General features: G+C 38.3%; 5 protein-coding genes across 6 annotated transcripts; 4 read left to right on the top strand and 1 right to left on the bottom strand.

Moving 5' to 3' along the window:
• Window positions 1-486: 486 nt before the first annotated feature.
• LOC111480261 (serine hydroxymethyltransferase 7-like) lies at window positions 487-5008 on the bottom strand. The gene is made up of 4 exons (XM_023125202.1): window positions 3658-5008; window positions 3015-3420; window positions 999-1100; window positions 487-918 (listed from the first exon to the last, which is right to left on the bottom strand). Exons 1-4 carry the CDS (start codon window positions 4660-4662, stop codon window positions 692-694), a joined length of 1740 nt encoding a protein of 579 aa, XP_022980970.1. The 5' UTR covers window positions 4663-5008; the 3' UTR covers window positions 487-691.
• A 2059-nt stretch (window positions 5009-7067) lies between these two features.
• On the top strand, window positions 7068-11995 carry LOC111480285 (beta-1,3-galactosyltransferase 7-like). The gene is made up of 11 exons (XM_023125242.1): window positions 7068-7374; window positions 7481-7577; window positions 7671-7726; window positions 7808-8022; window positions 8111-8174; window positions 9477-9549; window positions 9630-9750; window positions 9849-9936; window positions 10025-10150; window positions 11215-11324; window positions 11403-11995. Exons 1-11 carry the CDS (start codon window positions 7283-7285, stop codon window positions 11549-11551), a joined length of 1191 nt encoding a protein of 396 aa, XP_022981010.1. The 5' UTR covers window positions 7068-7282; the 3' UTR covers window positions 11552-11995.
• A 1322-nt stretch (window positions 11996-13317) lies between these two features.
• On the top strand, window positions 13318-16901 carry LOC111480265 (transmembrane protein 87A-like). Its single transcript, XM_023125206.1, has 5 exons — window positions 13318-13711; window positions 14202-15138; window positions 15226-15321; window positions 16248-16384; window positions 16459-16901. Exons 1-5 carry the CDS (start codon window positions 13467-13469, stop codon window positions 16607-16609), a joined length of 1566 nt encoding a protein of 521 aa, XP_022980974.1. The 5' UTR covers window positions 13318-13466; the 3' UTR covers window positions 16610-16901.
• A 1086-nt stretch (window positions 16902-17987) lies between these two features.
• On the top strand, window positions 17988-23703 carry LOC111480259. Of its 2 annotated transcripts, none has more exons than XM_023125200.1 (6): window positions 17988-18287; window positions 19044-19287; window positions 19396-20156; window positions 20238-20315; window positions 21923-22678; window positions 23294-23703. In XM_023125200.1, exons 2-6 carry the CDS (start codon window positions 19176-19178, stop codon window positions 23360-23362), a joined length of 1776 nt encoding a protein of 591 aa, XP_022980968.1. In that variant the 5' UTR covers window positions 17988-18287; window positions 19044-19175; the 3' UTR covers window positions 23363-23703. The 2 variants fall into 2 exon arrangements, with proteins under 2 accessions (XP_022980968.1, XP_022980966.1); XM_023125198.1 differs by having other exon boundaries at window positions 18557-19287.
• A 1336-nt stretch (window positions 23704-25039) lies between these two features.
• Window positions 25040-25651, top strand: LOC111480326 (probable calcium-binding protein CML29). The gene has a single exon (XM_023125300.1). It carries the CDS (start codon window positions 25070-25072, stop codon window positions 25541-25543), a length of 474 nt encoding a protein of 157 aa, XP_022981068.1. The 5' UTR covers window positions 25040-25069; the 3' UTR covers window positions 25544-25651.
• The last annotated feature ends 566 nt before the right edge of the window (window positions 25652-26217 follow it).

Genomic DNA, 26217 nt, shown 5'->3' with positions numbered 1-26217 from the left:
TAAAAGTATTTTGTTCTCCTCCCCAACCAATGTGGGACATCACAGTCCACTCCCTTCGGGGCTCAACATGACGCTCGTTCCTTTCTCCAATCGATGTGAGGGTTGGGGCCAGCGAACAGAGAGAAGACTGGCACATCGTCCGATGTCTGGCTTTGATACCATTTGTAACGCTCAGATCCACCGCTAGCAGATATTGTCTTCTTTTGGACTTTCCATTTCGGACATCCCTCAAGACTTTAAAACACATCTGTTAGGGGAAAATTTCCACTTCCACACCCCTCATAAAGGGTGTTTTGTTGTCCTCCCCCACCAAGGGGGTCATCATCTTCATAATAAAAGGTAAAACCCCACTATAATGTTCCAAAAGTAGATTTTGCTTGCATCAAAAGCTTCCTCCTTTTTTTTCTCTCTTTTTCTTCGAAGTACCAATATTAGGTATATGAACAGTGATGATTAAACATACTCGAACAAAACAAAACAAAACAGTGGCACCAAACATGGGAGATATTTGAGGTAAAAACCTCCCTATTGTAATCTGGGATTCACAGTTACAAGTATATGAATGATTCATTCATGTCTATCTTCAACCTTTTTTTCTATAATTTACAGGCAAACAAGTGGGGGGGCATGAATTTGTTCGTGTTTGAGGTTACCAAGTGAAGCTGTGGTGTAAAAGCAGAGGCTCATACATTCATATATCGAATCCTGGCATTGCGAATGAAGCAGCAAAGGCCTCAACGCGGTTTCGAAGCTCCATAATATCTTTGTTGTTTTGTAAATTCTTCATTATATCTTTATGTAGTTTTCCGTGTTCCCTATGAAGGACCATTTTTGTGATCTGAACTGCTTTAAGAAGGATCTCAGCAATCGTCTCGAAATCAGCCTCTAGGCAACCTCTGGTTGTCATTGCAGGAGTGCCTGAACAAGAAAATAAGTTTCTATAAGTTTATCTCAAGAGCAAAATCAGCTGAGTGAGTACTCTATATACAAGTACGCACCTATTCTCACTCCTCCAGGAGAAATGGCTCCATTGTCACCATAGATGGCACACTTGTTCACTGTAATATGACATAGCTCACAGATCTTCTCATAGTTCTTGGCTGCAAAATAAAATAAACAACAAAAGTATAAGAATTAGCAGAGCCACCCCTCAATTTAAAAGCTTAAAGTTGATAAGCTATGACAAATTCGATCATATATATAATACTTTAAGCACTTCCTCATCTGCGGACTTGAAAATCCATAGAAGGTTAAAGTAGAAATTAATACTAATTAGAGTGAAAATCACATTTTTTGAACCCTACTATGGCGATGAGCTGTGTGAGATCCCACATTGATTGAAGAAAGGAACGAAGGGGGTGGATTGTGAGATCTCACATCAGTTGGAGAGAGGAACGAAGGGGTGGATTGTGAGATCTCACATCAGTTGGAGAGAGGAACGAAGGGGTGGATTGTGAGATCTCACATCAGTTGGAGAGAGGAACGAAGGGGTGGATTGTGAGATCTCACATCAGTTGGAGAGAGGAACGAAGGGGTGGATTGTGAGATCTCACATCAGTTGGAGAGAGGAACGAAGGGGTGGATTGTGAGATCTCACATCAGTTGGAGAGAGGAACGAAGGGGTGGATTGTGAGATCTCACATCAGTTGGAGAGAGGAACGAAGGGGTGGATTGTGAGATCTCACATCAGTTGGAGAGAGGAACGAAGGGGTGGATTGTGAGATCTCACATCAGTTGGAGAGAGGAACGAAGGGGGTGGATTGTGAGATCTCACATCAGTTGGAGAGAGGAACGAAGGGGTGGATTGTGAGATCTCACATCAGTTGGAGAGAGGAACGAAGGGGTGGATTGTGAGATCTCACATCAGTTGGAGAGAGGAACGAAGGGGTGGATTGTGAGATCTCACATCAGTTGGAGAGAGGAACGAAGGGGTGGATTGTGAGATCTCACATCAGTTGGAGAGAGGAACGAAGGGGTGGATTGTGAGATCTCACATCAGTTGGAGAGAGGAACGAAGGGGGTGGATTGTGAGATCTCACATCAGTTGGAGAGAGGAACGAAGGGGTGGATTGTGAGATCTCACATCAGTTGGAGAGAGGAACGAAGGGGTGGATTGTGAGATCTCACATCAGTTGGAGAGAGGAACGAAGGGGTGGATTGTGAGATCTCACATCAGTTGGAGAGAGAAACGAAGGGGTGGATTGTGAGATCTCACATCAGTTGGAGAGAGGAACGAAGGGGGTGGATTGTGAGATCTCACATCAGTTGGAGAGAGGAACGAAGGGGGTGGATTGTGAGATCTCACATCAGTTGGAGAGAGGAACGAAGGGGGTGGATTGTGAGATCTCACATCAGTTGGAGAGAGGAACGAAGGGGGTGGATTGTGAGATCTCACATCAGTTGGAGAGAGGAACGAAGGGGGTGGATTGTGAGATCTCACATCAGTTGGAGAGAGGAACGAAGGGGGTGGATTGTGAGATCTCACATCAGTTGGAGAGAGGAACGAAACATTTTTATAAGCATGTGAAAACCTCTCCATGACAAAAGCGTTTTAAAAACCCTAAGGGGAAGTCCAAAGAAGACAATATCTGCTAGTGGGTTTGAGCTTTTACAAATAACATGAATTATAAATAAAGAGGAAAGAAGGTTAGAAATTTCTTTCTCAAAGAATAACTCAAGTGGACATCCCCAATAATTGAGAAGCAATGAACCTACGATTACATGGCATGAGAAGCCAGGTTACATAAGAGGGGAACAGCTATGCTATTAGCCCTTACGTCTTATGTCTTAGGGACAAGGCAATCAAATCAAACCCAGAGATAACCCATAAAAGCTAACTCAATAATCCAGCATAAACGATTAATGACAGCTCAGGAAGCACAAAAATAATCACCAAAAGTTAGTATATCTAACAATATTTGCTCAAGGGTCTTATCATATCAGAGAACCATTAAAATCTAGTGTGCAATTAAACAATTTATATCCAGAAGGAGGCAAATATCTGAGTGCAGTACCTGTTAGTCCCAAAGGAATAAGATCCCACAGCACCAAATGATTGTCTGTACCATCAGTTACCAATCTACATTTTCTTCTCAATAAAGCTGATGCTAAAGCCTGCGCATTTTTCTTCACCTGTCGAATATATACTCTGTACTCAAGAGAAGCCACTTGCTTTAACGCTATGGCGAGTGCAGCAATATGATTATTATGGGGACCCCCTTGTAACGACGGGAAAACGGAAAAGTTTATCCTGTCCTCAAAGTCATAAGTACCAGTTTCATCTCCATGATTTAGAAGCACGCCTTGCTTCCTCGATTTTAGACCCCTCCTGAAAAAGATAATACCTCCTCTGGGCCCTCTGAGACTTTTGTGTGTTGTTGAAGTTACTATATCACAATATTGAAACGGACTAACACATTCCTGCAGCAGAGACAAAGTCATAAGGACATAAATGAGTAGCAAAAATGGCAGGAAGGTTCAAATCGCTATCCTAATGGCTAAACTAATCCCACCCCAATCAGACTTTAACATAACAAATTAAAATTAATGCTGGCAAATACAATAAGAAAAGGCATTATCTTACAGAAATCTTAAAATCTGACATGATGAATTCAATCACAATTCTAAAGAAACATGTTATAAGAAGAATCCACACACCTTGGCCGCCACAAGACCGCTTATATGGGACATGTCGGACATCAGAATTGCTCCGCATTTGTCTGCGATCTGCCTACATCTACCATAGTCCCATTCGCGTGGATACGAGCTTCCTCCACAGATTAGTATTTTCGGACGATAATCAAGCGCCTTCTCTTCAAGCTTATCATAATCAACGTACCCAGTTAGGGGATTCACTTTATAAGGTAGACTTTGAAAGAATATAGAAGCCGCTGAAATCTTTTTCCCACCCGGAGTATAATACCCATGACTAAGATGTCCTCCCGATGCTGAATCCAAACCCATAATTCGATCCTTTGGGTGCAAAAGACCGGTGTACACAGCGAAGTTTGCTGATGTACAAGAGTAAGGCTGCACATTCACTCCCCATTTCTCAGGATCTAGATCAAAAGCGGCCAACGCTCTCTCACAACAAAGCAATTCAATCTCATCTATGTGCTGATTACCCGTATAGTATCTAGCGCCAGGCATTCCCTCAGAGTACTTATTCGTCAAATGGCTACCTAGGGCTTCCATAACAGCCCTGCACACAAAATTCTCCGAAGCAACCAATTCAATACCCCTATATTGTCTCTGCTTCTCCTTCGCCATAATATCATGAATTTCCGGGTCGGCAATTCGAAGCGACTGATTCCCCCATGCCCTAACCGACGCTCGTCTAGCCTCAAGGCTCGATTCATCCATAATCGCTAACCGTTTCGCAGAATCCTGGTTGAGAAACGATTGACTGTCTCTCTGCCTCTTCACACGCAAGGGTTGCCCTAGAAGGCTGAACTTCTCATCATCGCTATGATCATCCGGGTCCCCTTTCACAAAATTGAATTTCTCGTCCTTTTGCTCACGGAGTTCTAACAAGTACGACGAATTCGACGCCGTCGAACACAAATAGCTCGAGTTATCCCCAATCGAGCTTCTAGATATCGAAGATGTGGCATGAGAACTAAATCGTAAAGAAAGATCCGACTGGGCATGGCGAAAATCCATAATCCCGAAAATCAGCAGCAGAAGAAGACGATGAACAAAACGAATTCAACGAACACCTAAGGATAGGAGTAGAAACAGCAGAAACAGCGACAACAACGCCTGAAAAAACTACAGTGACAGTATCGGAAGAACGACCGGCGAGGAGTGGTTGTAGACGAAGAAGAAGCTTCCATCAAAGGAGCGGAAATCCGGATTCAGATAGAAATAGAGATGAAAAATGAAAACGAAACAGATTTATAATAAAATAACGAAATGCAGTTTAATCGGAGAAGAGCATTCCAGTGAAGAGAAGACAACGATGAATCTGGATGCAAAGATGGGAGGGGGAAGAGGAAGAGGAAATGGTAAGGGGGTTACCGGGTGACCGGAATAGCCGGTAGCGTGAAGAATCCTAGTTGGTAAAGGTGTAGGTAAGCGAATGACGCGTGTCACACCAAAACTTACGTCTAACATTTTTATCTAGACGGAATAACGTCTAGTTTCAGAAATGTGAAAATTGTGAGAGTGGGGCCCACTGCCAGCCTGTTGACCTACGTGGCTGGGTTAGTGTCGTCGTCTGGCCGCCAAGTAAATTTAGCTACCTGATTTAGACTTGTTTTTTTTCTTTAATTAATTTTAATAGCTTTTAACTTTATTATTTAAATTGAGATAAATATCACAAATCAGTTTTAGAAATAACCGTACAAAAATATCTAACACAAATTTTTTAATTTTTTTATAAGAAAAATTAAAATTTTTGAAGAATATCTACAAATGGTAAATATACCATTTTCATCCAGGTTAATATTTAATTTTTTTAATAATTTATTAATATTGATAAATATATAGTATTCTAATCATTAATTTCGACTTAATAATATATTTTTTTAATATATAAATATAACGTTATATCTCTTTATCTTCTTGCGTAGGTTTTCTTGTTTTCACGACCTATGAAGAAAAACTTATTAGAGTAATCATTGAGTGATCGTCGTCGAAGAAGCGTCATAAAACAATAAAAGGAAAAAAGAAATTTTGAAGAGAAAGAGAGAGGTATAAAATTGCAGTGAGTCGGGTAAGAAAAAAGAGACCCAAAGTTTCGATGTTTGGGTCAATATGGTGTTGAATTTGAAACCCGTTAACCCAATCAGTGTGCAATTCAAACTCGTCCACGAGCCAAGTCCATCACAACCGAAATCTAGAATTACCCATGTGTGATCCATAGTTTGGCTAAAACCCACATCCAGCACATGTCGTGATCATTGTGTTCGTTCACTTACTCGACCCCACCTAAAATTACAATTTGCATGCATGCTCTTGACCGACCCACTTACTCGATTTGTTTGCACGACACAATGTAGAGTGAAACTCGTGGTCTCCTACCGAGTTAATGATGCGACGACAACTTACAAGTACATCTCTTACGGAAGATAAATATATAAACAACTTAATGCTAACAAATGTAAAAATAAAATAATAAAATAATTAATTTGACATATTTTTTTAATAATTCATTTGACATAATTTCCATATTTTTAATGCCGGCTTATTTTCCTATCTAAAAAATATAATAAGACCTATCTCGAGTCAGAGATTCCAAAAAAATAACCAATATAAACAAATTGAACACGTAATCCAATAATAATAATTTATAATAATAATAATAATAAAAGCAATTTCCACGTGGTTTTAAACAACCAATCCAAAATTTGAAAATAAAATTAGTTTCTTTTTGTTTAAAAAATTATTGTAATAAAAAAAAAAAGCTTTTATTATTTATTCCATTGTTATATTAATTGTAATTGAACTTAATTTTGTGTAAATTTTTGGTATTTATTGAAATTAATAAATTTGAAATATTAATATTAATAATTAAAAAAAAATCCAAATTTGCATATTTTTAACTTTCAAATTTCTAAAATTTTAAAACTCGACCTAACCGAGAGTGAATTATGATATAATTTTAAAATAATTTTTTTTCGAGCATGTTTTGTAATAATTCATATCCACGATTCAGACGCTGATAACTCAGACATTTTCCTACGTTCAATATTTTCAACTCACTCACATGTATGTTAAGAAGATTTATTGAGTCAATAAAGATGCATTTTATTTATATATATACTAATTTTCATTTTTTCGTGGTCTCAATGGATTCATATACCTTTTTAAGTATCGCATGTTCGAAAGTGATTTTAAAATTGTGGAAAGTTTAAATTTAATTTGATAGATATAATTTAAAAAATTTTAAAATTTAAGAAGAGAATACTAAATTACTATTTAAAAAGTCCACCATAGTTGGAAGAACAATATTCGTAGGTTGTCTTAAAAATCTCAACTTCTCGGAAAGCGGAAGCACAATTGGGCAACGACCTTCCTTTTTAATCAAAGATTAGTAAACAAAACAAAAAAATCATTTCAATTTAGAAAGCGATTAACAGACAGGCACACGACTGGTGGCGCGATTAATCAAACCCCCAAATCCCCATTTGTTTCATCAATTCGCCGCCTTCATCCTCTGACTTCCATCAAAACGCGCCCAATTTATTCATAAACAAATCCCAGTTTCATTCACCTTTCGTCTTCCTCCTGGTGGGTCATCTGTCTTTTGAGAGATTCCCCATTTCACAGAGGAAAAAAAATGAAGAATCATGGCTTTAGAAAGATCTCCATCGCATGGTTTCCTTTCTTTTGTTTCCCCTTCTTTCTTCTCGGTATGCTCGTCACAAACAGGTTTCTAATTTCGCCTCTCGATTTATCCTTTTGATTTCATGCGATTCTGCGTTTTTGTGGGTTTGATCGATGATCGGGGGTTTTGGATTTCTGGGTTATGTTGCAGGATATGGTCGGTGCCTGAATCCAATGGTCAGGTCATCTCTCGGCATCGCCATGAGCAGGAACTTCAAATCGTCTCTGAAGATAACCCTATTAAGAGGGTGAGTGTTTGCATCTGATTTCCCTACTTATACGACTGATTGATTCCATTGCGCATTTGAGTATGATTTTCTGTTTCTTGGAAAAATTTTAAGCCAGCGGAGAAAAGGGATATGATGACCGAAGTTTATAGAACTAACGAAGCAATCAAGTTAGTGCAACTTGTTCTTTATTTTTCCAGTTTCGTTGGAACAAATTAGTTCCCTTATTTGAAATTTCTGGATGTGTACAGATCTTTAGACAAGAAAATTACAATGCTTAACATGGATTCAGTGGAGGCTAGGAATTCTCGGGAGGTGCACTCCTCTGAGAATTACACCCCTTCTGTTGAATCTTCTGTTCAAGACAACCTGCCAAAGAAGAAGATGTTCATGGTGATTGGGATAAACACCGCGTTTAGTAGTCGAAGGCGTCGAGATTCTGTTAGAGAGACGTGGATGCCTCGAGGTATTTAGGTTCCCCACACTGTTGTTTTGTCTCATTTTGATCAGTTTACGTTGTTTTTCTGCTAAAACATGGTTTGATGTTTGGTCAGGTGAAAAGCTGTTCCAGTTGGAGCGAGAGAAAGGGATTGTCGTTCGGTTTATGATTGGCCATAGGTATAATTGCGTCTCTTGTGGGTTATTGGCTCTAGCTGCTAACTGTTTGAAATTAGATGCTGGCGACAATGGAGTCGCTTTCCATAATGATGGGGCTCTCTTTTTTTCAACCGGATTGTCCTAATGAATGAAATAGACATTTAAAGAATAGGGTATTAGAGTTTTTGTTGGTCAAATTTCTCTGTGAGAGCCAATCATTGTCATGCTGTGGATTGTTTCAAAACTTGACAATTAAAGTGGGTTTGTGATGACTTTTTGAGATTGTTTTTAAAGCCATTTTAGAGTGTTTAGCGTTTCAAAACTATTCTTTGCCATTTAACCAAACATAATGGAGTGTGGTGGAAGCTGTGGCCTGTCTGTCCACATTATAAGATGGTCCAACATAGGACATACGTTTCTTATCAATAAGACTTAAAGGTTCTCTGTTTTACAATCATAATCATACGGAGAGTTTCTGGATTGCTTTCTTGTAATAGCCCATGTCCACCGCTAGCTGATATTATTCTCTTTGGCCCGTTATGTATCGCCGTTAGGCTTACAGTTTTAAAACGCGTCTGTTAGGGAGAGGTTTCCACGTCCTTATAATAAATTGGTTCGTTTCCCTTTTTACCTGATGTGGGATCTCACAATCCACCCCCCTTGGGGGTCCAGCGTCCTCGCTGGCATACCACCCGGTGTCTAGCTCTAATACCATTTGTAACAGTCTATGTCTACCGTTAACAAATATTGTTCGTTTTGGTCCGTTACGTATAGGTGTCAATCTCATGGTTTTAAAACGCATTTGTTAGGGAGAGGTTTCTACACCTTTATAAGGAATGTTTTGTTTCCCTCTCCAACCAATGTGGGATCTCACAATCCACTCCTTTGGGGGCCCGGCGTTCTCGCTGGCACACTGTTCGGTGTCCGACTCTGATATAATTGGTAACAGCCCATGCCAACGCTAGCAGATATGACGATGTGGGATCTCATATTTGTCTGGCTGAAACTGGATTGTGTTAATAGATGGGCAAAACAAGTTCTTTATTGGCCCCTTGTAGCAAAAGCAGCCGCTACTATTAATCTGTCAGCTTTCTCCTTTCACTTGTAAAAAAGGAACACTAGACTTTCCGGATTGTGATTACCATACTGTTATATTCTCCTAGTTGTGTTATTCTACCATTTTCTCCCTTTAACTGTACACTCCCACCTCAGCCTCCCATCATCCTTTTATATTCGTGCAGTTAATCCCGACGTATTATGTAACTTTTGATTTTGCTTCCTTATTTTCAATGGAACTAACCTTGTCGATCTTCGCATGATTAGTGCAACATCCAACAGCATTTTAGATCGTGCTATTGATTCTGAAGATTCACTGCACAAAGATTTCCTTAGACTGGTAAGACAATCTAAATGGAGTTATGATCATATAAAAGAATGATTAGACATTCAGCTTGTAAACTGAATCATGATGTGCAGGAGCATATTGAAGGGTACCACGAACTGTCTGCAAAAACAAAAGCCTTCTTTTCCACTGCCGTTTCTATATGGGATGCTGACTTTTATGTTAAGATAGATGACGATGTCCATGTGAATTTAGGTACGTTTCACATCGTTAAGTTGCTATCTTTTCTACGGATGTGAAAGCTAAAAATACATTTATCATGATCGCATTTCTTATAATTCTTCCCCATGCAGGGATGCTAGCTACCACTCTGGCTTACCACCGGTCCAAGCCCAGAGTCTATATTGGGTGCATGAAATCTGGACCTGTTCTATCTTCAAAGTAATTTTCATGGACTGTTTATCATGTTTATCGAGACAGGAGGATTTGTAATAATAATTTTTCTTTTTGTTTATTTATTTGATCATAGGGCTGTCAAATACCATGAACCTGAATTCTGGAAATTTGGGGAGGAAGGAAATAAGTACTTGAGACATGCAACTGGACAGATTTATGCAATCTCAAAGGATCTAGCCAACTACATTGCGAATAATCAGTAAGCCTATAGCTTTTCTGTGTACAATTAGAGTACATAAAGTAAACACATCATCATAGCTTGTGTAAGTTTCTTAATATATACGAAGTTGTTCATATAAATTTTTCTAAATGGATCGAATATTAACTGAATCAAAAGAAAATGTTATGATCTTTGATGTATATGGGAAATTTTTCTTAGTTGATGAGCTTGCAGCTCTTTTTTACGTATTAATTGTGAGATCCCACGTCGGTTGGAGAGGAGAACGAAACATTTCTTATAAGGGTGTGGAAACCTCTCCCTAGTAGACTTGTTTTAAAACCGTGAAATCGACTGCGATATGTGACGGGCCAAAGTGGACAACATATGCTAGCGGGTGGGCTTGGGCTGTTACAAATGGTATTAGAGCCAAATACTGGGCAGTTGTACTAGCGAGGACGTTGGGCTCCCAAGGAGGGTGGATTGTGAGATCCTACATCGGTTGGGGAGGGGAACAAAGCATTCCTTCTAAGGGTGTGAAAACCTCTCCCTAGTTGATGCGTTTTAAAACCGTGAGACTAACGATGATACGTTACGGGCCAAAGTGAACAATATCTGCTAGCAGTGGGCTTGCACTGTTACAAATGGTATCAGAGCCAGACATTGGGCGGTGTGCCAGTGAGGACGCTGGGCCCCAATCGGGGTGGATTATGAGATCCCACGTCGGTTGGAGAGAATGAAACATTCCTTATAAGGGTGTGGAAACCTCTCCCTAGTAGACGCATTTTAAAACTGTGAGGTTAGCGACGAAACGTAACGGACCAAAGCGGACAATATTTGTTAGTAGTAGGCTTGAGCTGTTACATTAATATTTTTATTTTATGTTAATTTTTACGGTTATAGTAGAACTGACATAGATTTTACTTGTTTATTACTAATGGAATGGTAAATGAGCTCAACCTCGTGTTAACATTAAACGTTTACACGTTTATGACTTTTGGCAAGTTATATATGTCCTCCACCTCTCTTTTAGGAAGAAATATGTATGTGATCTTTGTATCAGATTCTTAATGATAGGATTTTTAAATTTAAACTTGTGGATGCAGGCCAATTTTGCACAAATATGCTAATGAAGACGTGTCGCTCGGCACTTGGTTAATTGGTCTTGAAGTCGAGCACATAGATGACCGCAATATGTGCTGCGGGACTCCACCTGGTAACGTTTTCATCAGATGGACCTGATCATAGCATAGTTTCATCTTGGTCTTTCTCTAAAGACATCAAATGTTTGCAGATTGTGAGTGGAAGGCACAGGCAGGAAACATGTGCGTTGCATCATTTGACTGGAGTTGCAGTGGAATATGCAAATCTGTGGAGAGGATCAAGAATGTCCATGAAAAGTGTGGTGAAGGGAGTGCGGCTGTCTGGAGTGCCTTAATCTAGCTCAACGCTTCTCTTTGTCTTGGATTTTTGATATCATTCAGATGTGATCAGACAAAAGTTGGACACTGTTTGGGAGTTCAACTGGCTACGAAACGTTATCTCGAAACGCTGTACGTAAAACCTCGAAAGAAGTAACGTATGAGCGTGCAGTGGTGGAATGCATTCGTTGATAAAAAGTAGTTTCTACCACAAGACTTCCGGTTTTGTTCGTGCGAATCAGATTCATTTATACCTCTGTTGCTTGATCATAGGACTTAGGTAATACAGCCAGTGTATTGTGTAATTTAGGCTGAGTTCTTATTTTGGATGTGTCGGACTCTGTTTATTTATGTCATTTCTTTGTATAGTGTAAAGAGAGTAATTGTTTCTATCCGAAGTGATCACATTTTCTGTAGACTGGAGCTGGTCGATGATATATGTATTAATGAGTTGCGTTCTTTTTAAGCTGATGAAACTTTTAGTATCGTGAATCATGAAAACACAGCTACCTTCCTGGAAATCGAGTTCCACAAGGCCGACATCGGCATCGGCATCGGCATCGGCATCGACATGGCCTTTAGATTGTAACACCAATATCCTGGCACACTCTCATGATGGTAAACAGCTTGAGAAACTGGCAACTTGGAATCAATCGGGGATACTCGTTAGTAATGCATTCAATCCATCTCTTCTGCCGGGGTCGAAACCTCGGGCATCGGATCAGACTGTGGTTCGACATTGCCCCTGTCTCTCCCCGAGAAACAACAAGAAGAAGAAGAGTTAAGAAAAAAAATATAAATTCTAGACACAAATTTAGAACCTATAATTTAGTAAAATTAGATGTGTCTATAATTTTATGTGATGTACCACATTGGTGGTTTGGGAGGAGAACAAACCACTATTTATAAAGGTGTGGAAGAACAAACCACTATTGATAAGGGTGTGGAAACCTTTCCTTAGCAAATGTGTTTGGTGTGGAAGAACAACCCACCATTGATAAGGTGTGGAAACCTTTCCTTAGCAGATGCGTTTGCCATTGATAAGGGTGTGGAAACCTTTCCTTAGCAGACGCGTTTTAAAGCCTTGAGGGGAAGCGTGGAAACCTTTCCTTAGCAGACGCGTTTGGTGTGGAAGAACAAACCACCATTGATAAGGGTGTGGAAACCTTTCCCTAGCAGACGCGTTTTAAAGCCTGAAAGGGAAAGCCAAAAGAGGACAATATCTGCTAGCGGTTGAGCCTTCTTGCTATTCCCCAAAGGAGGGTAGACACGAGGCGGTGTGCCAGTAAAGATGCTGGGCCCCAAAGGGGGTGGATTTGGGGACAGTCCCGCATCGATTGGAGGAAGGAAGGGTGCCAGTGAGGACGCTGGGCCCCGAAGGGGTAGATTGTGATGTCCCACATTGGCTGGAGAGGAGAACAAACCACTTGGAAACCTTCCATAACAGAAGCGTTTTAAAGCCTTGAGTGAAAACCCAAGAGGAGGATCTGGACCGTTACATTTTATATATATAATTAAATAAAACTTCCGAAAATTGTCTATATTATAAGAATTTCTTTGGGACAAATTTTATCATTTTAAATCAAAAAATTAAATTTTAATTTTTTCAAATCCACCAAAATTTAATTTAACTAATGTCTGGTAGAAGACAATAAATTACTATCTATATATATATAATTTAGGATATTGAATTAAAAAAAATATATATATTAATTTTGATCCTCTGACATTTTTGAATTAACAGAATTTATTTTGTGCTGTCTCAATCACATATAAGGTGAGCGCGTGTGGTAGGATTCCCTTTTTGTACCGACCCACTGACAACTGCTTCTCTGACAATCGGACTCCGACCTCATCTGCCGATTCCATTCTAACGCCGATCCCTCTCTTTGTCTCTCTTTCTCTCTATTTCTTGTTTTTCTGTTTGATCCGTCGCCATGAATATCTTGAAACAGAGATCTCTTGCTGTTTCAAATCCTTTATTCATTTTGTATGCTTGGTTCATACTCTTGCAGTCACTCACAGTGAATCTAGCCAATGCATCAATCCATTTCTACGACAAAGAAGCTTTCATTGATGTCGGCAACTCTTTCCTTCTCTCCGGCGGCAGTGAAGGTCTTGCGGCTTCTCTCGCGGCTAATTCCGATACGTCTTCTGTCCGCAATGTCCAATCTTCGATCCAGTACTCTTCCTAACTCTTTTGATGTCTTGATTTTGATTCATGTGCTTCTTTTGCGAGTCCGTGTGGATAGGTTTTGTTGAAGGTGTCCTTGAAATTGAGCTGTAATTGCGTTTTAATTTGATTATACTTGAGCTGGATCTGTGTTCATTTTGTTATATTGGGGGTAACATTTGGCTTTAAAACATGATTCATTGGCGAGATAGAAAATGAAGAACAATATCGTTACATTGAAGAATTTCGTTTTGTTTAAAGATCATATTTGATTAGAAAATTTGTTTTGAACAACTTGGCTAGTCATTCAATTTCTTGTTTCTAAAGATCATATTGACCTATCTGCACGCATCCTCGAGAATGTTTGAAGGATTAAATTATTCACAGAAACTGGTTTTTGAAAAATTTATGCCCTGCTGTAGCTCACTGAATGTTTATAATCTGTATGTATATATGTATGTATTCTTCTCTCAGTACATGAAATTTACAAATGGGACAGATTTTATAATATCACCTTTTGGAGGAGCAAGGCTGCTGCCGACCAACATACAGACATGGAGCATAGCCCTGGATTGATACAAGTTATCATCTTCGAGGCTGCTGATCGCGATAACATTGGTGGTTCGGCTTATGGTGGACAGAGAGCTGTATGTTGCACTCCAGATCTTGCCAAGTTTGAAGGATGTAAGCAAGGGGAAGTCATTAAAAGACCTTCTTCATCAGATATTAACTGGCCTGTTGTTTTAAATGTGCAGTTCAGTGGTAACTATCTTCACACTCGCATGGAAGATATGGAGGTTTCCATTACAAAAACTGGAATGTATAACTTGTTCTTTGTAACATGTGATCCAAACCTCAAAGGATTGGTGATGAGTGGGAGAACAAAGTGGAAAAATCCCCATGGTTATTTACCAGGACGGATGTTCTCTTTAATGAGATTTTATGTATGTATGTCCGTTGCATATTTATTGCTTATTGTCATTTGGCTATCTCAGTATGTGAGGTTCTGGAGAGATATTCTGCAACTTCAGCATTGCATCACAGTCATTGTTGCGCTCGGATTATTTGAGATGGTCCTTTGGTACTTCGAGTATGTAAACTTTAACGATACCGGAATTAGGCCAGTCGTAATCACAACATGGGTGGTGACTGTGGCTGCTGTAAGGAAAACTGTTACACGGCTTCTTATACTGACAATTGCCATGGGTTATGGTGTCGTTCGGCCCACTCTTGGTGGTCTTACCTCAAAGGTTCTTCTTCTGGGGATAACTTACTTTTTGGCATCTGAGTTATTGGATATTACAGAGTATGTTGGGATTATAAATGATGTTTCTGGAAGAGCAAGACTGTTCCTAGTCCTCCCTGATGCGTTCCTAGATGCATTTTTAATATTGTGGATTTTTACTTCCCTTTCAAGGACGTTAGAGCAGCTACAGGTATTGCTTTCCTGTTCCTGATATCCGCCAAGTTTAACAGCATGGATCCTCTCATTAGATAAACTTGTTTTTGTCCTTTTCTTTCAGATGAAGAGGAGCTCTGTTAAGTTGGAAATATATAGGAAGTTCTCAAATGCTTTGGTGGCCACTGTCATTGCTTCTGTTGCTTGGATTGGATATGAGGTATGACTTCAAACTCTTTACACATTTTGTTCCTTTATCCATGTAGACATCTATAGTGCCAACCTAATGCTTTACCAAATGAAAAACGAAATATAAAAACCGGATACTGAAGTTAGTGTGAGATCCCACATTGGTTGGAGAGGGGAACGAAGCATTACTCATAAGAGTGTGGAAACCTCTCCCTAGTGACGCGTTTTAAAATTGTGAGGCTGACGGTGATACGTAACGGGCCAAAGCGGACAATGTATGCTAGCGGTGGGCTTGGGCCATTACAAATGGTATAAGAGCCAGACACCGAGAGATGTGCCAGCGAGGACGCTGAGCCCTCGAGATCCCATATCGGTTGGAGAGGGGAACGAAACATTTGTTACAAGGGTGTGGAAACCTCTCCCTAACTGATGCGTTTTAAAATTGTAAGACTGACGGTGATACGTAACGGACCAATGTGGACAATATATGCTAGCAATGGGCTTGAGCCGTTACAAATGGTATAAGAGCCAAACACCAGGCGTTGTGCCAACGAGGATGCTGGGTCTCCAAGGAGGATGGATTGTGAGATCCCATGTTGGTTGGAGAGAAGAATGAAACATTCCTTGTAAGGGTGTAGAAACCTCTCTTTAGTAGATGCGTTTGAAAACCATGAGACTGACGGCGATATGTAATGAGCCAAAGTAGACAACATCTGCTAGCGGTAAACTTGGGTTGTTACCGTTAGTGTGTGCATCTTTTGGGTGATGCATGCAGTGCAGTAATTGGTGTATAATTATGGAAAGTTTTCTCCAGGGTTACTAATAGAGTTCAAATTGCATAATGAAATCTACATGAACCTCATTGTTTTAGGGACTCTTGCCCACCGTGTCTTCTTGTTATTATTTTAGTGCTGTCTTGTACAGCAATGTTTCATGATAAGCTTTTGCATATGGTAGGTCTACTTCAAGGCGACAGATCCCTTTAATGAAAGGTGGCAGAGTGCTTGGATCATAACTGCTTTTTGGAACATTCTTGCATTTGCTTTATTATGCGTTATCTGCTATCTCTGGGCTCCATCACAAAGTTCTCAACGGTGTGTTCTATACTTTCCAATGTTTTACCACTTTCTTTCAGCCTAATCCTAAGTTTTAACAATCATGAACCAAGGTATGCTTACTCTGATGAAATCGGAGCTCAATCTGATGATGAAGAAGCTCAATCCCTAAACCGAGCAAAGCCAGAGAGTGAACTTAGTTTCGTGAAGCAAGCGCAGAACGTCGACAAAGACGATGACAGGGAAGCGGATAAAGGAGAATGATCAGTAACCTTTGATTCATCCCTTTTGTTTTGATCTGCAGAAAGTCCAGTTCATGGGAGTCCTCGGCTAGATCACCCAATACTCAATGGAAGTGTTAACCGGATAGTGAGGGCTCGCCCTGCAACATGGCAGCACAAAGGAGAGTGTGTATATTGAGATGAACTTTCTGTATTCTTTTTGACACCCATTATCTTCATTTGTTTTGTAAAGTCTTATTTGCATATATGTTATTTGAATTATTCCTATATTTTAAAAACTAGAATTTATTCTCATCATTTGTTAAATTTATTATAAATAATTTAAAACTAATTTTTAGAGTTTCATTTTGATATTCCAAATGGTTACCATGATTGAATCTTTTGCATGTCATGTCAATTTATTTGACTTGACGTGTGTGTCATGGTCATGTCTGTCTAGAACATCTTGTCTATAGTTGCATACCTGTGATATATTAAACCCTTTTTATTTCCTTTCATGTTAAATGATTACTCCTATATTTGAATTGTCTCACAATGTAAAAAAATGAGGACTAGGTAGTCATCAAACTTACCTCGATCAAGTATTATAACAGCTATTGTCTACGTGTTTTCAATGCAATTGACTTTCATAATTGTTGTGACATTACCTAAAAAGTGCGATTGTGACATTAGATATAAGTGAAAATAAAAGGTACGATTGTGCACTAGACAGACATAAGTTAAAATAAAAGATTGGGTGGGTAAGCAAAAGAAACGACATGTTCATGAGTTTTGAGAATGCTACAAAATTGTGAAACACGTATAGTAATTATAATTCTTAAACGTGCATAACTAAATTTATTATTTAACTAAAAAAAAAAAGAATTTAACAATTTTTTTTCAAAACTATGAGTTTAAAATTATGACATTAATTTGTATATGGTTAATTGAATAAAATATTATATAAATCCAATTTTTATAATTGTTTGAATAAAAAAAAAATCTATTTATTTATTTATTTTTTGTTTTATAAGTTTGAATCACTCCCCAATTAATATATATTATATCTTTAAATTTATACTAATTTATTTAGCATTTTTTAATTTTGAAATTTTATTAAAATTTAGTGTAAATAATAAGTTGAGCCTAAATTTAGGCTAATAGTATAGTTATTGATATCTAATATATTTAAATTTTTTATCAATTATATCTTAATTACATTTAATATGAAGAGATAAATTTTTAAACTTTAGCTAAGACTTGATTAATATATTAGGAGATAAAATCATAAATACTATTTTTTTTATCTAATTAAATTTGAATTAATAATAATAATAATAAAAGTAAATAAATGGATTTTAATTTTAATTTTTAATAGAAAACGGATATTATTTTCTCGTGTGAAGAGTGCCGTTCTTCGCATGTTACATTTTGAGTATCAATTTCTTCTATTCGCCTTTTCCAATTCCTTCTTTGTTCTCGTCGTCTCTCGCATGGCGGACCAATAATCATCAACTCAATTCCCATTCCATATCCGACGATAATTCAGTCCCCATTTTGCCTAAGTTCTTCCCCGATTCCTTCATTTATCTGCTCTCTTCTCCTACTCTCCAACTTTTGCGTTCTTCCCAGACGCATTGCTTCGATACAGGGTTCCATTCACCACTTATACCCACTCCTTTGGTTTCCCCTTTCTTTCAATTTCAATCACTGGGCTGACGGTTAGTATTCTTTCTTAATCCCTCCCTCCGTGTTGCTTATTTGCTGGGATTTACTTCCGTTATTTCGGCTATGAGATTGTTGTTTCTGATTATAGGGTGTGGATTCGAAGTTTATTTTATGTAGCATGCTCTAGGGTTTTTATTGTTTGCACTTTTGTTGTTGTTTTCTCTGATTTTGTTTACTCCTTTAAGGGTCTTCTGATTGAATTTATTGCGGCGTTTTCTAGTGTTGCGTCCGAATTCTGAGTGTTCTTCCTCTGTGAACGTAGATATAATCTCCATTCCTATTTCTACCGCCATTTTACACTGTGATGAGGGGCTTCTGAGTTATTGACGCTGCCTTCCAATCCGTTATTTGGGGAAGATGGGTGAGGGAAAGCGAATTGCTCTTCTTCATTCCGTTGCATTTTCTTTCAAATAGTCTTTATGCCATTGCCATAGCATTCTTTTGTCATCAGGCTGCAATCCTTTGCAATTAATGCTTTTGGTGAAACTTCAGAGGGTTCAAGCGATATTGTCATTGTCAATTAGAATTCAGTAACAACGATTTCTAATGCAGAATCGTTGTTGGAGGAGAATAAATCTGCAAGACAGGGTGGGAAGTTAGCTAGTCTGTAGATGAGGATTAATTTTTTTTATCTAGGCTGAGTCAAATCTTTCCATTCCATCCTTCAAACAATTGTAATACTGGCGTCCTTCCAACTAGTGTCTTGCCTAACTCTTTTATTTCATTGATGCCTCTATAAACAATTATAGCACTTTCACGATTTGCTGCGGGCATTAGGAAGGACTAGTACTTCTGCTGGCGTTGTCTTAATAACTATTTAAAGAATGTGGTTAAGGATACAAGACGTGTTATGCTGTCATGGTTGATCATGTTTAATACTCATGATGGAAAGAAGTGAACCTACATTAGTTCCAGAGTGGCTGAGAAATTCTGGAAGTGTTTCTGGGAGTGGAAATTCAGCCCAACAATTTGCATCGCCTTCTCCTAACTCAGGTAGTTTGTAGTTTACAATATTTTGGACATCAACCTATTCCTTTTCAACAGTCTTATTTATTTTATTTCATTATATTCAGTAATTTGTTATTATTCACTGTTGACTAGATGTTTCTTCGCAAGCTCAATACTCGAGGAGTAGAACTTCAAAGAGCATTAGCGATATAGATAAACCGCACATTGATTTATTGGATTGGTCATCTTCGTCAAGCTCAAAGAGGAGCTCTAGTCATGTCTCTGGAAAAAATGCTTACAGTGGTTTTAATAGGAATCATCGTGATAGGGACCGTGAGAAGGAGAAAGAAACTTCAAATCTTGGGGACCCTTGGGGTCATGACTTTTCTGGCCCTCTGCCAAATACATATTCCAGTAGGGCTGATAAAGGAGCTTTGCAGCGTTCCCAATCGATGATATCTAGGAAGCAAGGTGATTTATTTCCTCAAAGAGTTGCTGTTGACTCAAAAAGTGGAGGCTATAATCGTAACCCGAACATTAATGGCTTTCATTCAGGAAGTACCATTAATGGTATCACTGATAAGGCTGTTTTTGACAAGGATTTTCCATCACTTGGATCAGAAGAAAGGCAAGGAGGACCAGATGTAGGAAGAGTATCATCTCCTGGCTTGACCACATCTGTTCAGAGCTTGACTATTGGAAATTCAACTTTCATTGGTTGGGAGGGATGGACGTCAGCTCTGGCTGAGGTGCCAACTATAGTCACAGGCAGTACAGCTGCTCCATCATCTGTTCAACCGACTGTTGCTGCTAATTCTGGGTTGGGGTCTCCAAATGCAACAACTCCACGAAAGATGGCTGAAGCTTTAACACAGGCACCAACAAGAGCTCGTGCTGCGCCTCAGTCAACTGAGGTAGTTGTTTTCCTCTTCAAATTTTGTAGAACACATTTACCGCAGTTGATATAATTCCATTTTTTGTTTGTATTCTGCCAGTCACAGAGGCTCGAGGAATTGGCTATTAAGCAGTCCAGGCAATTAATCCCAGTAACGCCTTCAATGCCGAAAGTTTCTGTAAGTTTTTTCTTCAGCGATGCTATTTTTATAGTTCAATATTCCTGAAATCTACTTGTTTTATGGTTCAGGCAACGGGAATCTTTATTTTTCCATATTCTTCTGTTAATCTTCTGTGTCTAATATTGGTGTCTTATCGCTGTTCATTTGTACTAGTAAAAAAAAATCTTTGGAGATTGAGAACTTTTAAACCCCGAAGCTTTCTTTAGGAATTATTTGCAGGTTATACTTCTTCTCATTGGTAATCTTAGGCCCACTCTGTTTTTGGAGACAAAAGATGGGTAAAATATTAATAGCTAAAGACAATAGCTAAAACGTGATGGCATCATGATATGAATGGGATATTTTCTAAAGTTAAAATCTTGATATTTTGATGGCATTGCCCCAGAGGAGCCAAATTGTTCTTATCTGTTGACTATTTGATTTACATAATTGAGCTTTCATGATCATTGGAACATGTTGGTTGCGTGGGATGTTGTTCTTCTAGTTAATGTTTGAATTAGAAAATTCAAGTAATGAAGTGAAAATAAAACGAGTTCTGTTAAACATATTCGTTTATGCTCATATTTTATTGCTGATATGGAAGATTTGTAATTGTGATTGTGACAATGTCTTGGGCAATATATTCCTTCGTGAAAAATAATAATGCAAAGATTGTGAAATAATATTAGTAATAATGTTAGACGAGTTCTATAAGTGATGAAAATATGAATGTCTCCGAGTTCAGCACAAGAATTATAGATTCATAGGCAAAGCCAAGTGAACAAGATTGAGACGCAGAAAAAAGGATCTAACTCAAATGTAAGCTACTGAAAAAGATGTTTATAAATTGGATAAAGTATTATAAAATTTTCGGAATTGGAGCTCCATTAGCAAGCAACAACAGAGACATTTTCTCAAAGATGTGAAGGTTTTCTTAAGAATATTTGAACATTAATCTATTTCTCAAAAGCCGAGTCTTCTATAAAACAGATCAATGTCATTTTTAGCCACAATCTCACTAAACAAACTCCCTTGTCTTCTGGCTTCCTGTTCCACTACAACTTTGGCCTGTACTGCAGCTAAGGGTCCCTAGGGCCCAGAGTATCCTACTGGACCCTACAAATGTACAGTTTCCATTACCCTTTTACATTCGATCTCACTCTCCTTCAAGTGCAAAAATATGTTGCAAGTCAGCTCTCATTGTACACAACTAAGTCGTGTTGGTCCCATGTTGAATTTTTTAGCTATACTGATTGCATAATCTGAATCTCTCTGTCTTCAATTCTGATTTGGGAATCCTTTTTTTCTAGGTCCTTTTTTAAGGGTTGAAGAGGGACAAGTTGTGTTATAAATGACATTCTTGGTTACAATGAAGCTTTCTTGATCATTTTATCAAAATAGATATGTTAATGATGAAAATAATAGAATCTTAGAGGAAAAGGTATTTATTGGAAACTCATAGTGGTGAAATATTTCTTATTCCATAATCCATATTGGAAATCTTTTCTGGCGATATAACATTCTCTGGAACTTTATCCATGTTAAAGACAATTGTTCGAATGACTGAATGTGTTGACCACAAAACTTTAAATTATCTCTGATTTGTTGCCTCATTTCCTTCTCAGGTCCTTAATTCTTTTGAAAAATCCAAGTCCAAAGGAGCATCCAGAACTACTGAACTGCATGTGCCTGCCAAGGGAGGTCATCAACAGCTCCCTATTGTGCAGCATAATAGTCAATCTCTTCGAGGTGGACAAGTCAAGTCTGATTCTCCAAAGGCCTCTCATGGGAAATTCCTGGTTCTCAAACCAGTGTGGGAAAATGGTGTGTTAAAAGACAGCTCAAATCCTATTAGTAATGTCAACAGTAGAGCTCCAAATTGCCAGCCTTCTGTTGCCTCTTCAGCAACACCGAAGACTTCAAGGAACAACCTGAATCCTCCATCCTCTTTGGAGCGGAAGGCGGCGGCCTTAGATCTGAAATCAGCATCCACTTTGGAAAAGAGACCCCCTTCTCAATCGCAAAGCAGGAATGATTTCTTTAATCTCATAAAGAAGAAAACTTCCGTAAATGGTTCCACTAGTCTCCAAGATTCAGGTATTTGCACATCCCCTGTCAAGGAAAAGTCGGGGATAGTTAACGAGGAAGCAGGTGGTTCTCCAGTGCAGCCTTCTACTGTTACAGATGAGTTGATTAGCAATGGCAATATCACCGAAGAGGATCAGAGGTTTTCCAAGACCGTGAATAAAAGTTTGAGTCCTAGCATAGCATTATGTACAGATGAGGAAGAGGCTGCATTTCTTCGTTCTCTTGGATGGGAAGAAAATTCAGGAGATGATGAAGCGCTTACAGAAGAGGAGATTAATGCTTTTTATGAGCAGGTAAATGGTGCTTGTTTCCTATCTTGTCATTAAATTTTTTGCTTCAGCATTGCTTGGCTATCGTTGTTTGATTTCAGTGTCAGTTTTCTTCTCAAAAGAAAATTTGACGCAGTATACAGGAATGAGTATGATCTTTTCTTTTCCTGGGTTTCTGTCATTTTAATGCTTAATTGTGTCGAGAACGTGCTGGTCAATAATACGCATGGTCCTAGCTTAAACTTAAATTATGTCACTGTTGCAACCATTATTATTTTTTTTAATTTGGGGATCTGGATAATAACCATAGGCTTGACTACTTATCAACAGGACAAGTTATAAACTCTGATTTCCCTGAAGTCAGGATTCAATTCTTGTGCTTACTAACCTAAGAAATTAAGTGATATTGGTTTCCAATGTTAAATATTGTAAGGTGCTCATTAGCTAGCTAGATATCGGACAATACGATCAAAGGGGATATAAATACTGAAGGGTCTTACTATTTTGTTATTTGCTGATGAGGATATTTATGACTTTAGGCAAATTGCTAGAGTTGAGATTGTTTTAACTCAGTTGTTTTGTTTGCTGTATTTATACAACATTTTCCGAGCACTCAAAACTACAATTGTTTTGTTGCAGTACATGAAAATGAAGCCGTCATTGAAGCCGATCAGATGCAAGTTACCAGAACCCTCCAATGCTGTCTGAATACTAAAAATCTTTCATGTTGGATCCTTTTTGTCAGTTTAAAGTCATAAAAGGAAAAAAAAAATTGAGAATGTTGGGCAGGAAGCAGAGAGTGAGTGTTGGTGTTGGTGTTGGTTTGGCGAAGTGCAATAAGTGATAGGTTACAAGTCGTCTCTCCTTTCTTACAACTGATTTTGTTTGGTTTTTTAATAGAACAATCGGAAAAAGGGTTGGATAGGTAATGTGCTCTTTGTTTGCAGTTGCAGCTGAAGATGGCGCTGCAATTTGCATCTTTTCGGTATTTTCGCCCTTTTGTTACTCTTTAAATTGATCTTATAAGATGGCCTGCTTTGCTTTTCATAGGAAAAAAAAGAAGTAAATTTTTATCTATTCATTATTGTCTTTTTTTTCTTCATGTGGATAATTTACAATATTACCAATAGGAATTAGGCTTAGTTTTTTCTTTCTTTTTTTCTTGTGTTTGTTCTTTTTCTAATTGGTGATTAAATATTATGAGTTCTATTTTTAAAAATTAAGCCGATTTGTGTTTTCTTATCTACTTTATACCTATTTTAAATTCAAGGGATTTTTTATACTACTTTATACATTACCGGTGGATGCTACAGCCGCTATCACTTTGGACAGGGTTGACCATGCCCCATCCCTTGTCACGATCGCCCTTTTTTTGGCAGAGGATTTAGTGATGGTATGGTATTCATTCTTAGCACTGAGTTAGTCAAGCCAACTTAGTTAGCGGATTTAGTGATTGTGTGGTATTCACTCTTAGCACTGAGTTAGTCAAGCCAATTTAGTTAGATCGTGTCGCCTACGGTCGAATAATATATGCTCACGTTTTTGGCCCTGGTTTAAGAGAAGGTTTTAGAAAAGTCTTTGGATTTGAGAGAAGGTTTTAGATTTTGAAAGAAGGTTGAGAGAGATTGAAAACAATGTTTTATGATATATAAGCAAAGGACAACACAATGGTTTAAATAGCATGTAATTTTTCGAGAAAAGTATCCCCTATAATACATTTTGAGGTGATTCAGGTCAGGCAAGCCTAGATGTGATTTCATGTCATACAAAATCTAGGTGATAGGAGTTGACGACTAGTTGCATTCTCTTATAATACATTTTGAGATGATTCAAGTCTGATAGGCCTTAGGCCTTGACAAGTTGACGACTGATCACATCTCCTATAATCATGTCTATCAGGCACAGACATGATTTTGCCGTCATACACTTGGAAAAAGCAAGAAGAAAATTATATATCATGAAAGCAGTAAATCTGCCAAAACGTCCTACACTTAGAAAAAGCAAGGAAATGAAAGTAATAAAGGAAAGCGATAAAGTAATAAAGGCAAGGGTTTGAGCATGTAACAGACATGCAGCCATAAACAACATGCCTTATACAAGCATACACCTTGCAAGCCTAAGTGGTGTTGGTGGACTCAAATGGTCACCAAACTATACACGTAAATCATTAATTTCCCTTTAACCAAGCAAATTCACCGGAAGCTCCTATTCTCAGGCATCTGCTTCAGATACTCCGCGTTAGAATCATGTGCTAACTTTAATGAATAAATTGATGCGCACAGTTTGAGGTAGGCAGGAATCTCATACCCCTAAAGTGGCTAAATAATTGATCCCAACCTCCTTTTCTCTTCACTTCACCTATATATAAATACACCTCTTCCTATGCCTTCCAATACACACATCTAAACACAAACCATGGCTCAAGAAGCATCTCTCTCCGCCGAGACCGACAGCCTAAGCCACATCTTCAGCCTCATAGAAGCATTCCGAGCATTCGATGCCGACAACGATGGTTTGATCTCAGCAGCGGAGGTCGGGGGGATCATGGGCTCGCTAGGGTACAACCTGAGCGAGCAGGACGTGAACGTGATGATGGAGGAGGGCGACGTCGACCGAGATGGGCTGCTGAGCATGGGGGAGTTCTTGGAGATGAGTGCAAGGAGTGTGGAAGTTGGGGAGGTGGGGAGGTATTTGAAGGTTGCCTTTGAGGCTCTAAACGCCGATGGGGATGATCTTGTGAGTGGAGAAGAGCTTTATGAAGTGTTTGTGAATTTGGGATTGGATGTTTCATTGGAGGATTGCATGGCTATTGTGGCTTCTATGGATGGTGATGGAGATGGAGCTGTTTTTCTTGAGGATTTGAAACTTATTGTTAATTCTCTTGATTGATTTACTCTTATCTATTGCTTTTATGTCTAAATTTCAAATTTTAGTTTAAGTTTTTATGTAATTCCTATCCCGTTTTCTTTCGTATCAATAAATTTCTGTCGATATAAATTATTGTTAGGTGATCATCTTTCGAATATGTTTATGGATATCACGCACTAAAAAATTGTCAATAGAATTTGTTCGTAAACTTGACTTGACTTAACCAAAAAAAGTTATCAACCTAAATAATTGTTACGTAGGAGTCCCTGTAAATACTCATAAAAATAAACGCTAACTCTAAAACTAACTTGTTAAAATAAGACTAACGAGGTGTGAAGGAGATGTCGAGAGTGGAGAGACAAGGAGACAAAAGAAATTATGAAAAGCTAAGCGTATTTATAAATTTTGTAAAGCTAAAAATGCCCAAAATCCCACGTTTTATGGGTTACCGCTTCCATTATTTGTTTCATCATATTTCGATCATAAAAATTGTTTCGCTTTTATGCGATTAGATTATGAAATTCTATGTGAAGTTGAACAACTTTTTACATACATTATTTGATTGTTGATGTTTTGTTATTCAAAATGTTTAAATTATAAGTTTTGAAGATCAAATTAATATTCCTTTTCAAAGCATAGCTTTTGGAGGGTTCTCATTCCTTTAACTAAGGAATTAGATTCAAACAAGTCAAAAC

The sequence above is a fragment of the Cucurbita maxima genome, unplaced genomic scaffold, assembly GCF_002738345.1.
Source record: "Cucurbita maxima cultivar Rimu unplaced genomic scaffold, Cmax_1.0 Cma_Scf00006, whole genome shotgun sequence".
Classification (NCBI taxonomy): Eukaryota; Viridiplantae; Streptophyta; class Magnoliopsida; order Cucurbitales; family Cucurbitaceae; genus Cucurbita; species Cucurbita maxima.
The sequence above is the reverse complement of the archived record's forward strand: the minus strand, read 5'-3'. Positions and strand labels throughout refer to the sequence as shown.